At 41.0% G+C, this 14,256-nt stretch overlaps 1 protein-coding gene across 3 annotated transcripts in view; it reads right to left on the reverse strand.

Annotated features, from left to right (window-relative positions):
• Window positions 1-208: 208 nt before the first annotated feature.
• Gcat (Glycine C-acetyltransferase) overlaps window positions 209-14,256 on the reverse strand; it is a 367,236-nt gene continuing 353,188 nt past the window's right edge. For 2 of the 3 annotated variants that reach the window (XR_012893994.1, XR_012893933.1), the window contains 2 exons: window positions 2,151-2,291; window positions 209-1,410 (listed from right to left, as the gene is read on the reverse strand). Coding sequence is in view for 1 of the 3 variants with exons in the window: in XM_075887558.1 (XP_075743673.1) it covers window positions 9,634-9,651 (18 nt within the window). In the remaining 2 variants the exon portion in view is untranslated. Of the gene's footprint in view, window positions 1,411-2,150; window positions 2,292-9,256; window positions 9,652-14,256 lie in introns of those variants that run through there. The other variant, XM_075887558.1, reaches the window with a different exon arrangement.

The following is a 14,256-nucleotide window of genomic DNA, read 5'->3' on the forward strand; positions in this document are numbered from 1 at the left end:
CCACTTTAATTTTATAATGGCCATGTTCTGATTTGCAAATTTATTGTATAACTAAAACCCCCTGTGTAATGCCTGAATGGGCCTTTACGGTATATATTAATAAAAAAAAGTGTTGATGCACAAAGCGGGTGACTGAACGAATAAGTTTATGCCCTGTTACTAACGCCTAATCAGGAATGTGTAGCGGCAAGTGTGAAAAAAGCAAAAATGCAAAAACTATCAGTTTTTATTTCAGTGAAGATTCATGTTGCCACTAAGAGCTGTTGTTTCAGAAAAAAGACACTTGGTAAATAAATGTTTCAGAGTATATTCGAAGAAATTCGGAGCGTTTGAAGATCCGCAAAGAATTTCTAACTCAGAATCTATCATCTTATCACTAAGTGAACAACCTTCTTTGTGCCGTAATGCATTCGGTATAGACATAAAAGATTTATATTATTGTTTGCCCCAATGTGAAGATTTGAAGTGTATAAAGCAGTGCATGAGAGAAGATAATGATGAGTTGTTATTTCAGTGCCAGTGTGGCATCTCTATTGCGTCGTTTTTAGAGCTCATGCAGGCCACCTAAATTCTACCGTTGTGTCTTGGAAGAGAAATAATTTTGTCCAAAAATCTGGTATCTGCATTGAATCATGAATATACCCGTAATTAGTTATATTTTTCTTGGGTATGTAGACGGGCAGCTGCAAAAGCATTTGAATTGGTTATCATCACACGCTGTTTGATATGTCCATGACTTCTTAGTTCTACTGGACATTAACAATTGCTCTTTACTGGTTGCTAATATAAAGAAAGTTGTTAAGGAAAACGAAATGTCAGCGTTTCACTTTGGAGTTTCAAAAAATTGATGAACTACAGTTTCTCGATTTAGGACAGGCTCTCGTCAAAGATCACATATATAACAATACCAACCTAGATTCATAAAGCCAATTCTGAATTTTAATTCTGGCCACTCAAAACCATACAGGGAGCCATTGCGTCAACTGTGCTGGGTGCCGCTCTTCAGAAGTTACACGAGCACCTTATGGCGCATGCATTTGATGCACAAGTTGCTCGCCTTGCAAATTCTGGCTTTCCGAGTGACATGATTTGCTCCTTGTCGGAAAAACTTATTTCAAAGATCGAGAAGTTTTATCATTGTGATTCTTGTGCACTAGAAATTAGCAAGAAAAAGAGGCAGGCAGTTATCCCATACATACACAGGATAGCACATGGTTTGAAAAATGTTGGTGCTCGTTATTGCATAAACATGTTATTCTCAGCACGTAATAAAGTGCATAATGTGTGTACTTTGGTGGATAGAGCATTGTGTCAGCAGCCAGGGAAAGGGAACAAATGTGTCTCCAGTCATGTCCACAGATATGCTCCTTGCACTACTGGCGTGGTTTATGGGATTCCACTGTCTTGCAGCTGCGAATATTTAGGTAAAATGGAGCATTACATGAACGTGTGCTTAAGAGAGCATGGGCTAATGCTATCAGATGCTAAAATCACGTCTAATTTAGCAGCTCGTTGTAGGCCATGTGGATGTGTGCTCAGGGCTGGGCAGAGATGCCCGAAAAAGTATTCTGGAATGCAGATATCGAAATGCGTGGTTTGGAAGCATAAAATACAGATACTGAGATAAATTTGTAATTCATGTGACAGGATATTTCAGAGATACGTTTGCAAAAAGACAAAAAAGTATTCCAGAATACATATACTAAAATACTTTTGTCTATGTCGGGGATAGTTATATTCCATACAAACATTTATTATGTGCAGCATAATATTTAAAATGTGCAGCACATGGAAACTTGCAAATGAAATTGATTTATTATATTTTTGCCATTTTCCGAGTGTCATTAAGGCATTACAAAGGATGCTTACACTGCACATAATTGTTAATAACCACATATTTACAGATATCAGTTGCAATAAAAAACTATGCCGTATGAGAGCATCAGTCACACGCATTGTACACTGAAATCCGGAACTCAACAGCAACACTATTAGTTATGCTAGAAGGAGCATAGTTCAAGCGAAGTGCTGGAACCATAAACAAACGAACTTCCAGTTGAAGGTTTAGTGTTTTCTAGAAACATCTTAGAAAAGGCAGAAAGAATTAAGAACGGACAAAACAAGGAATGCGAAAGGAAACTCAAAAAGACCTCTTTCGAATCGCTGTTTGGCCATGCTGGCGTTTTTCAGAAATGCTCTGCAGAAAGCAGTATCGTAGATGGCACATGGCACCAAATTCTCTTTGGGTGGTTTGTGGCTTCCGCAATAAGCTCCAGTTTTTCAAATGGGCGCTGCAAAAGAAAAGTGGAAAAAAAACGAGAAAAACAAACACTACTCGTTCAATTGGCATGAGGAAATACATTTAAAAAATGGCGCCCATTGTGCAGTATACAATACTCCTCACAATGAAAATGTCTGTGCTGGAATTCAATATAGCAGTATAACATTGTTGTCACGCTGAAGCAGGCCATCATTCAAACACATCATGGGATGCGGGTAGCAAAGCAACTAGCTCGCTTTCAAGAAGGTAGGAGTCAGTTTCGCCCTCAGCAGAAATGTAGAAATGGTGGGTGCATATTTTGCCGTGTACTGCCAAGGTCACAGCAGAAATTTTTTTCCCCATTGTCAACACGCTTCAGCTCATTTACGAAAAAAAAAAAGTAACAAGATACCCGTGTCCTGGATAGTATCGCGATACATGTGATACACCGTGAAAGTATTTCACTACTGAGATACAAATACATTTTTTAAAAGTGCCTCGATACAGCAATACAGACACTCAAAAGTATCTCTTAAATACTATTGCGATACTACCCAGCCCTGTGTGTGCAGCACTTGTAGAAAACAAATATCAAATATTGACATGTTGATTAGCGCATGTGTGAAGTAGCCAAAGCATTTTCATTAGATCTAACAACAAGTGCATAAGTATTTCATGTAACACTCGTCTAGATGAAGAACATAAGGTCTTAGAGAAGACATGAATCATTCTGTGTTGTAACAAATGTGTACATGGGCATAGTTTTGATGAGTCAATATTTTCTATATATGTTCTTTCCTTTTCCAAATAAATTTCAGTTGTGAAATCAGCGCTGTGACCCTCTCTGACTGCTTCTAACCCATTCCTTTGTAAAATATTCTACGGTGAACACTCACCAATTTGCCTAACTCACGATTCTGCATCTTTTATTTACTTATGGAATCAGGGAAGCAGTTGCGGTCTGACAGATTCCTTTTTTCCACCCCATACTCAAACATCGGCGCTTCAAACCCTACCGCAGCTTTTATTGCAGGTGTCTGAGTACTTTCATTGTGCTCCACGTGTAAGAACCCAGAGAAATAAAACACCAATAAGCATGTGTGCATTGTGTAAAAAAAAAAGAGAGTGAAAGAAAGGATAAAGTAAATTTTGCTGTACAGTTTCGTTGTTGCGACATTGTTGTTAGTCGTTGTCAAGACAAGGTCGCATAAAATACGTAAGTACTCCTTTTTGCTGAAAAGTATATTTTAGACATGTACAAATGAGACGGGGATGCAAATCATTAGTAAATACAGCAGTCTAGGTCAAGGTAATCTAATCCAATCCTGAATGGCCTGCAGGCTATAGCCATTATAATGAACTAGAATGTGCTCCAGTAGGCCAACTGGCCGGGCTGTTGCATCCTTGTTTTATACGAATGCCGCGAGATAGCGCCACCTTTACGTTTCCTAGCAGCATTGGCTGCACTGTTGGACTATCGCAGGCTCCTCCAAATTTGCAGCTGCAGTTGATTTTATTTGTGTGGTTGTGTTCTGGTTGTTCCAAAAACCAAACAGCCAACTTCCTCAGTGCCTGGGTCACAAGTTTTGTTTTGACCAGATACACACATTTTTTCATATTTACCACATACACTCACAACATTATGAGTGTGTGTGCAAAAAGTGTTCATTTGTTTTATATGAGTGCCTCTTATTTTATTTTTTTACTGCTAAAGTGTTCTTTCCACCGCACATTTTCCAAGCAGACATTATGGTGATGGAGTTTGCTTTTAATCTATGTGAAAAACCTGGAAAAATCACTAAATTTGAAAAAAATAATTGATAAACACCCTGTTGTGGCTTTGCTAGCCAGTATGTTAGGAAACAGACACATGTGCAGTATGGAAGTGTGCAATGTCACAGTCATGTATTGTCAAGAAACGTCACATACCTACTCTTGAAATACTTTTCTGACCTTCCAAGTTTCAACAGATGTGTCAATGACACATCACTTCTTTCCTAGGATGAAATGCTTTCAAGAGTCCTATCAGGACCCTGGCCTGTGATCTTTTTCAGGTATTTAATATGAACTGACATGCCCTAATGCTTGCATACTTACACAACAATCTGTCAAATTTTCCATACACTCTTAACAGCCTGTAAATTCACTCCTAACAGCACCCCCTCCACTCTTCCAGTATAGGCCAAAAGGGTGATTACTTACAATACCATGCTTGTGGAACATTACTATCTATGAATCTTACAATTGTTTGGTGAAAAAAATTAGGGGACCCTCAAGGTTTGAGTAAAACACAAGTGATATGCTATCCCTAGTGCATACTCCAACCACCTAGTGCATACTTTTTGCAGGGTAACATTACTTAAAAAGTTTATACTGCAGATTATTACTACGTAATCAATGTATAAAGTGGCTTGTGCTAGTAAGGGTTTCGCATATAGTTGCAGTCTGCGTAATGGATTTCTAAATAGTGGCTAAGCGAGCTTGTTGATACATACACATAGTTACTTCAAAGAGCGCAGAGATGGGACACAGGATAGACCACGCAATACAGGTACTGTGTAGTATGCTTTAAACCACGAGCAACTATGTGCATGAAATGTTTTTAAACTTGATATGCACCCAGTACATGGTCCTAAGAAAATACTCCAGTAGCATTTGTGCCTTTTGTTTTTCGTGGCTGCTTTAAACAACGAAGTCATTATGATAATCACACGTTCTGATGGCCAGTGGCAATGCACATTTGTACCATGAAATACTGCGATATTACATATTGTATTGTGAAGCGTGTATACTAGACGCGTGTATTTGTAAAGCATGAAAATTATTTTTGAGCAGGCACATGGCTTTGTGGTAGAATGCCTGCTTGCCACACAAGCAGCTTGGCTTCTATTCTCACTCAGACCTAGAATGTTTTATTTGTTATTCTTTTTATTTCCATGTTTTTATATAATAGACCACATGTAAAGTGAACATGGAGAATTTCATGCACCAAAAAAATGCCAACACTGCAGCTGTACAGGTGGAATCACACTTGTCCAGAGCAGCGGAGCGCATGGCTCTTGTTAGTGACGGCTTCTACGTCACCTTAGCTACATGCTTCTGTTCACGCTTAAATTATCGCACAAAGGCCTAGCACGCCGTACGCCATGTTAGATATTCATACGGCGTCGGCATTAACATATTTCTGCAGAAAACAGCAACTAGAGCGGTCGGCTGGGTGTTTTAGACAAGTGTGATTCGATCTCTAGAAATATTAGGTGATTTAACACTCCAAATTTAATTTTGTTGTGTTTGATTCAACAGTCATGATTTGCAAAACTGTATGTTTTAAAAGTTTACTAATGTTTTAAAATGTTAAGTACACCAAAATAAAAAAAAACTTGTGCAACAGTGTGATACACAGCATCCGCCCTGGCACATTAAAAGAAAAAAGACTTGAGAAGTTGTGTAGCGCAGCTGGCTACTCAGCTCCAGGAATGTGCTTGTACCAATGAATACTTACCCTTTCTTAACGGTTCTGTGGATTTCGAGGGCCTGATTATTTCTTACGGCCAATCAATTTTTTTAATGTACATTTCTTTTATGTCACTGGAAAGCTCGTAATTCAGAATGTCTAATCATGCATTGGCAACACAAAAAAGGCAATGAAACAGTTTTCACCAAACGTTGTTGCTGATGGAGCCTTATATGCAACACATGTTGAAAACAGTGGCCTACAGCTGTTCACTGCATTGGTACCAAATTCTGCCATGACAGAGTGCATGAGCAACGTGCTGGAGAGATGGTGTGTGCATGCACTGTGATTCAATGCAGGTTTTTTGTTGCTGTGGAGGAAGCTCCACTGCTGAGCATCAATTTCTTAACCTTTTGATGGTTAATAGGATGAATGCATCCCACTTTTTTCTCAGTAAAACTTTCTCTGCCACTTTACGTTGCCATCAGCACAATGCCTTCCAGTTGTGGTGTACCAGAAACATTAAGGAAACTGAGAAACTATATATTGCACATTTACAATGCATGGTATCAGTGATACGTTGAGTTTAAAATCTTTTATTCTGTTAATATTTTTTTTTTCAGCCAGTGTCATATTGCATACCAGGTAGCTAAAGTTTCAAATTTATGGTATTCTTCTGTTCAGACTTTTTAAAGAATTTTAGCATGCAACTATAGATTTTCTTTCTAAATTGCCAAAATTATATCTGCCTAAAATCATTGTGGAAGTTCACTCGAATGAAAAATGAAGCAGTTCCTTGCATAGCCTAACAACATAGCATACATGCACAACTGTTTTTTCATGTTTGATGGATGCCACAAAACAGCACATTCTTTGATATTTTTTATCATTATGAGGAGAGGCAATGAGACCAAAAGCTGTGGCTAAGACACTGTTGCTAAAATTTCGGGCCAAAGGAAAAATATGGCAAAATTGCTGCTTCATACAGCCAGGAAGCCAAAAAGAACATGAATTTTCAAGATCATCAAATCATGCAAGATATATGAGAAAAGCAAATATGTCACACCTGAATAGAGTTCACGAATATGATGCAGCATTTGTTAACACACTTACAGCATTCAGTGCATTGACACCACGTCAAAGTGGCTTGCCATGATTCATTACCACAATTTTAATTATTTGCGAAAATGCAGGCTTAACTGAGATGTTCACCCTTATTCATTGCAGATGCAAGACAAGACATGCATAGACACAGCTTCGTTAAATGTGAATGAAAAGCAATATTCTCCTTTTTCTTTATTTTCATATGAATGTGTGCACTCATCTATGCCTGCTGTTTTCTCCTTGTTTTCGACGAGTTTCAATATTATCGCCATCTACCGACAAGACAGACACAAGCTGAAAGGGTACGTGTATGTGAGGACTTTGGGACAGAGCCACTAGACTCAATGCCACAGGCAGAGGCGCAGAATCACGTAGAAAATCTGAAATTAAGGTTCACTGCAATTTTTCTCCCACAGTTTTAGAAGTGTTCCTCTGTACTGCTTCCATTGGGCCTTTTTGGGCAAGAAATTTGGCAGCAGAATTACAGCTTAGTGCCCTTATGAGACAATGTGACATGTGTTGCCCCACTTATTCAAAGATGCTTCATAGGTCGATGAGCCACATGCGTCCCACTTTTTTCTCATAAATTGATGGCCATATTTTAGTGAAGATTGTGTCACACTATTTTTAGGCATGAAGTTCTGCAAATTTCTGTTATTATGTGAAAAATATCGATGAATTCACGAAGGTTAAGTTAAATTGCATAATAAGCAAAATTGAAAGTGAGAATGCAATATATATACTATATAATTTTAAGCCAGATTAACGATTGTCTGAGCTGCAGCAGGCAACGTGCAGGAATTCTCCAAAACTCGATACTAAGCTTTTGCCACGAAGCGGTGTAATGGCACAGCTGCTGTGATTTTCAAACACCATTTCAAAATACATATACAACTCAAATTACTCAAGGGAAAGGGAGCTTGACTTTATCATACTTCTGCATGTTTCCAAATAAGGAAAGATCTATTTACACTTCCTGGCCAGTTAATTGCTGTACCCCTAAACAGACATAAAAGTGAAAACCATGACATTTGGTAGTCTAACAATGGACCTAGAGATTTCAACATCACACCAATGTGATTTGGCATAAGCTGTAAAAGCTTATTCAATCAGTCATACATTGTTACCCTTTTATGCCAGTTTTAACGCGATAGTTTTAAAAATCTCGTGGGCATCGTTGATTGTGAGTGATGAACCTTGTGAGCAACCGTAAAAATCAAGAAAGATGCAAATAAAATAAGTAATAAAAAATTTCCCAGTTTGCGGGAGGATCAAGCCCAGGCCGTTTGCATCGCAAGCAGGCGTTCTACCGCACAGCCACACATCTGCTTGGAAATCAAGGAAAATAATGTTAGGCTTTGCAAACACATGTGTCCTGTATACTTCCTTCACAATTCAATATGTAATATCACAGTAATATTTCTTGATACAAGTGTGCATTGTAATGAGGCATCAGAACATGTGATTATCTTAAGGACTTCATAGTTAAAAGGTGGCCAGCCATAACAAAATTCACACATTTTGCTGCACACATTTTCTTCAGACCACATAGTGAGTGCATACCAAGTTCGAAAAGATTTCATGCACCAAGTGCTTGAAGTACGCACTAGGGCCAGGGTATCATTTTGTGTTCAATTCTTGAAAGCGAACCCTAAGGGTCGCCCAATTTTTCTTTTTTAAGTGATGGAAATGAAGCATTTATTCTAAGCATGGATATTTTTATGCCAGCAATTAGACTAGTAGGTTAGCTCAGTGTTTTTTTGCGTTTATATCAGGTTTATTTGACTCAAGGAAAGCAATATTATTTTCAAATGGCACTGTTTGCCAAAGACCTGACATTGTGTCTATTGTTGGACATTAATCTCCAGGTATCCTTGGCTCTCCCTCTTTCCCTCGTTGAAGGGCCTGTTTTTTGTTAAGGAAAAGGTGGCAACCCTGGTGGCCGCAAAGTGTGAAAACAGTATAAAAATATTGAAGCAGGTTGTGTAGACAACAATCTACAGACAGTGAGTGGCATACAGAATTGATTTGGCTGTCTTTAATGTGTGTGTGTGTGGGGGGGGGGGGGGGGGCATAAAAAAGCTGCTACAGGGCCAAAACAGATGCCTTAATTGCAGTGGCAACTATGCAAAGGGGCAGCTGGAAAGTCTACTTAAATCTTCCAAACATGAGCGTCTTGAATTCGCTGTAGTTTTATCTCGAACAAATTAGGACTTGAAAAAAAAGAAAACCTAGTCCTCATATATTTGAAACAGGCACATATTGCAAGAAGGTTGTTGATAAACCAGGAACAAGTTTAGCCATGCCTTTATTGTTGTCAATTGTGAGCACACAATACATACCACAGCGATACTTTTGGGAAGCGCACCTTGATGTGACCGAGGTTAGGGGCACAGGCTTTCCCCCAGGTGCCGGGGAAGAAGACACCTTTGAGAGGCTTCTTGACGACAGAAACACATGATTTATTTACATATTTACCGGTGTAAAAAACACAAGGCGTCGAGATGCGCTTTTACAGGAGACAGGACTGGCCGTAACGAAGGCCACAGAGAGAGCCCTGAGTGCACATGCGACGCGCTTTTCATATCCTCGGTCCGTGCATGCGCCTCTCCTCAAACACTAACTGTCTGTCCCAGCAACACTGATGCGTGTTCCCTGCAGCACGTCCAGACACCTCTTGCGTTTCTGCTGGATGCGTACCACATTTGGCTGGTATGCCAATGAGCGTCTATTGCAGACTTGGTCCTTGCACTGCCAGTCATAACATTTTAATGGATACTGGCAAGCTAACTGGCACCTCCGAACCTGTGCCGCTTTAGAATACGGGTCCCATCTGCAACGAACCACTTCTTAGCAGCAGAAGAAAAGAAAACAAAAATACTTCTTGGTTTTTTTTTTTGCTTACCCGAGGCAACATTTGAACCAGCGAATTGAAAGCTGAGCATAATAACTCTTCAGCTATTTATGCATGGTGACAGAAGAAATCATAGCCTTAAATAGTAAATAGTAGAGGGGTGGGAAAGGCAAGGGAGGATGCAAAGGAGAGAGTGAAAAAGAAGATGGGAGAACCATTAGAAAGAGGAGAAAGAGAAAAAAACAAGGGGAGAAACGAATTGCGTAGAGAGAGCAAGAAATACAAATATATTAACTAAAAAAAGCAGGGTTGTGCAAATATTCAAATGCTTCGAATATTTGAAGGAACAGTACTGTATTCAAACTCGCTTCGACTCGATTTTAATTTATTAAAAATTTTGAAGTATTTGCAATGAACAAATAGTTAACATTGATGTGCACATAACCTCCTGTGAAGGTAATTTCACTGAAGCATAGAGTGCTATGCTGTGAAAGCACCTATCCAAGAGAATTCGCACTGCCGCAAAACCTCTTCAAAGTTTAAGGGGCACTGCAACTCTTATTGAATATGGTCGTAAAATGCGGCCAATCGGTAGTCAAGACTCCCGAGAACAGGTGAGCCAAATATTGTTGTGCAGCACAAGGCCACAATTTCTCAATAAATGTTCAAATTCACCTGAAAATTGCTTTCCTTTCACTCAACAAATTGCGCTACAAGCTCAAAAATTACCCATTACAGCCATTGTATCAGCGATTGGCTGATTCGAGCATGGCACGTTGGACATTAATGGGGCCAGGCTCACTTGGACTATGATCGAGTCGCGAGTTTGAGTGAGTACAGCTGAGTAATATTACATGAGTTTGAGTTAGAGTGAGTGTGGCTAAGGAAAATTTTAATGAGCTTGAATCCGAGTGAGGAAAATATTTGCAAGTCTGAGGTGGTGAGTCCTAAGCTCAACGTATATTTCTTGGGTGAGCCTTAGTGAGCACCACATTTTATTTCTGACCTATGTTCCTATATACCCGCCTATCAGCTTAACTATTGACGTCATATTTGCTTACATTGCTAATCAAGTCTGTTCAAGCATACATCAACACAGAACCGTTCATGCGGTTATTGCACAGAGGCGCAAGTTAGGAGATAAGATGGTCGCCAGAACCTCCCTTCACAAACTCGCTCATGGGACATTCATGGCAAAAATTTCTGATGTGAGCTGCATATTTCATAAAAATATTCTTATTGGATTGCGACTAGTGACAGCTGTTCGCTCACTCAGACACAGGTCAAATCGCGAGTCTGAGCGTGCCGAACTGAGTAATATGTTGGTAAGTTTGAGCCTGAGTGAGAGTGGTTGACAAACAGTTTAGCGAGTCCCAATTAGTTCTGTTGAGCTAAATTTAAGTGAATTTGAGTCCAAGTGAGTTTCCATGGTGAAATGTATTTCTTGAGTGAGTTTAAATAGGTTCCACTTTTTCTACCGGCCTATGGCTGCTGCTCTCAAACATCAACACTTAATCCTTGGGCAGCATTGAAGCAGCTGCAGCCATTCAGCCCTCATGCCTGCAATGCAGGATCGTTTTACTGAGGCAGGGTCTCGTTTCAGAAAAGGATGAGCTAGTTTTTCACACACAAATGTCAAACATTTAAAATTAAAGTAATTTTAAATAAAAGCAAAACAATCACACTGAAACTGCACCCATTACCGAACTATTAAGACAAGCATAGCTTTGTAATTAAATGAAGTTCTGCTGAACATTTGAAACAAAAAAAGTCACTAGTAGTTCCAATGCTGGTGTCATCCACAGTGGCATACTCATTCTTTGCAGGAGTATTTGTTGGCTGAAGCAGATGAGAAGCCCAATTCACCCATAAGTCATGGGTAGAAGTGCTTCAGTCACAGTGTGAAAACAATCTCCAAATGTGAGCAGAGAGATCAGAACATCTGATAGATAGAGCTGCAAGAGACAGGATGTCCCTTGCAGCTTCTGTTTCTTTTTTCTTTGTCTAGTTGTAGTGCTGTTTATAGCAAGTTCACGACGTATTAACAAGCCTGCATTAACACTTTATATCAGACAGATCTACCCATGCATGCACCATGGTGACTGGTCACTGCACCATCTTGGCTGGTGACCAGAAGCAGGAACCCGCTCGCCAACCTAGACGGCTGAGTCAGCCTCCCAAAGGCAGGTCAGGACCAGGACATGATGGCTGGCAGCAGGTCCTTGTTATGGTCTCGTGAATGGTAACCAACATGAGCACTGCACTGATGTTACACGCACATCACAATGTCTAAGTATATGCACTGACTTAAATTTGGGTGATGTGTAAAAACCACTGGCCGCTAACAACGGCAAAAATATGGTTTTCACTAATATAAACCATGACTATATGCCTGTTGGTCCGCGGACATAACTGCCTGTACCATAATATGAAGCAGCTTTGTGCAACTTCACATCATGAAACGTTTCTCTATCCGCCACCCGAGAACGTGCTCTGTAGCGGTCAGGCTCCGCCCAGAGACTTAGACAATATTGTAGCGATGCTGAGGCAGACAGGTTAAAAAACAAGCGTATTTATTAGAGCGAACTTGTGCCCACGATTCTAAAGACTGGGGTGTTCAAGTCCGAGTAGCTGAGTGGCACAGATACAACTATCTTCGTCTTCCTCGTTGCCGGAGCGCACGAACGCGTGGCGCATGCCAGCCGGGTCTTGCTTGTGCTCTTGCCACGATGATTGCGGCGGGCTACTTGAACGTGGCAAACCTGTCGCAGCATTATCCCCCTCCTCAGACGCATCGTCCCGATGCTTAAGACAGTGAAAAGATACATGCGCACTCTCACTCGTTTTTCGACGATCTGTCATCATAGGGTTTCATGCGGACTACGTGTACCACTTCCGTGGGATTGCGGCGTCTTGAAGTCATGTGTCCAGCGGTTCTGACTTCATAAGTGACGTTGCTGATACGGTTGAGTACTTCATAAGGGCCGAAGTATCGACAAAGAAGCTTTTCAGAGAGTCCGCGGCGGCGCACTGGTATCCATATCCACACTTTGTCACCGGGATGATAAATTGCGTCACTGCGTCGCTTGTTGTATTGACTAGAATCGACGTGCTGTTGGTGGCGTATTCGGTATCTTGCCATTTGCCGTGCTTCTTTGGCTCTTTGCAAGAAGTCATCTAAGTCAGGTGGATAGCTGCTTTCGTCCTGTAGTGGTAACATGGCATCCAGCGGAGTGGTCACTCTTCGACCGAATACTAGTTCGAAAGGAGCAACGTGGGTTGTTTCTTGAACGGCTGTATTATATGCGAATGTTACGTAGGGTAATATTTCATCCCACTGTTTATGTTCAACATCGACATACATTGATAGCATGTCGGTCAGAGTTCGGTTGAGGCGTTCGGTTAAGCCATTTGATTGAGGGTGATACGCCGTTGTTCTTCTGTGATCGGTATTTGTCATGCGCATCAGGCATTGCATCATCCGAAAGCATCTCCTCCAGTTGCTTCTTGATAATTTCCCCTTCTTTCTGTGACACCCGATATGGATGCTGGCATATAGGCCTCGTGTCGTCTTGCGTTATAATTCTGTGTTTCGTGATTGACGTGCGCTGGACCTTCGAGGCACTTGAAAAGCAATCAGAGAATTCTTTTACCAAGGCATAAATCTGTTTCTTTTGACTGTCCGGAAGGCTCTGATTGACGGTCACGGATGTGTCGATGTTGCAGGCCACTGGTCGAGTGGTTGATGTCGTTAAGCTGCATAGTTCAGTCGCCATACAGAAGTCGTGTAAATAGGCAATAGCCGTGCCTTGAGCGATGTGTTGAAGTTCATTGGAGAAATTTGTGAGTAGGACATCTGCACGGCCTTTGGTCAAGTGAACAAGACCCCTAGCTACGCAGACACCTTTGTTCAAAAACAGCCCTACATTTGTATCCGCTATGCCTTCACGGTTGTACAATGCGTCATTTTCTACGAGCACCATTATACTGCAGCGTGGCGGCACAGTTACGTCATCTTGAACAACGCGTAGAGCAGTTAGGCGTCGTTCTTCAGATTCCTCCACAGGTATAGCTCGTTCAATCAAAAACGACACGCTGGATCTACGCAGGTTAATTACGGCGCCATTAGCTCGCAAAAAATCCATTCCTATAATGAGTTCCCTTGAACATTCTGGCAGCACAATGAAATCGGCCACGTAAATGAAGCCCCGTATTTCAAGTCTTGCAGTGCATCTGCCAAGGGGCGTAATAATGTGACCGCCTGCCGTGCGTATCTGCGATCCACTCCACTGCGTCACAACTTTGTTTAGCTTTTTCACCATCTTGTGACTTGTCACTGAATAATCAGCACCGGTGTCGACTAAGGCATTCAACTCCCACCCTTCCATTCTCAACCACAAATCTGAAGTAACGTTTTCGTCGCTGCACCCATCTACCGGAAATACACCGTCATCACCCTCAAACCATATTGGAGGATCTTCGTAACTGACGTTATCAGCAGCCTCACCTCCACAGGTCGCTTGCTTCAGTTTTCCGGGAGTGGACTTGGAGAGCGATGACCAGGCTGCCTTGAAGGTCTACGTG

This window comes from Rhipicephalus microplus, chromosome 1, assembly GCF_043290135.1.
Source record: "Rhipicephalus microplus isolate Deutch F79 chromosome 1, USDA_Rmic, whole genome shotgun sequence".
Lineage (NCBI taxonomy): Eukaryota > Metazoa > Arthropoda > Arachnida > Ixodida > Ixodidae > Rhipicephalus > Rhipicephalus microplus.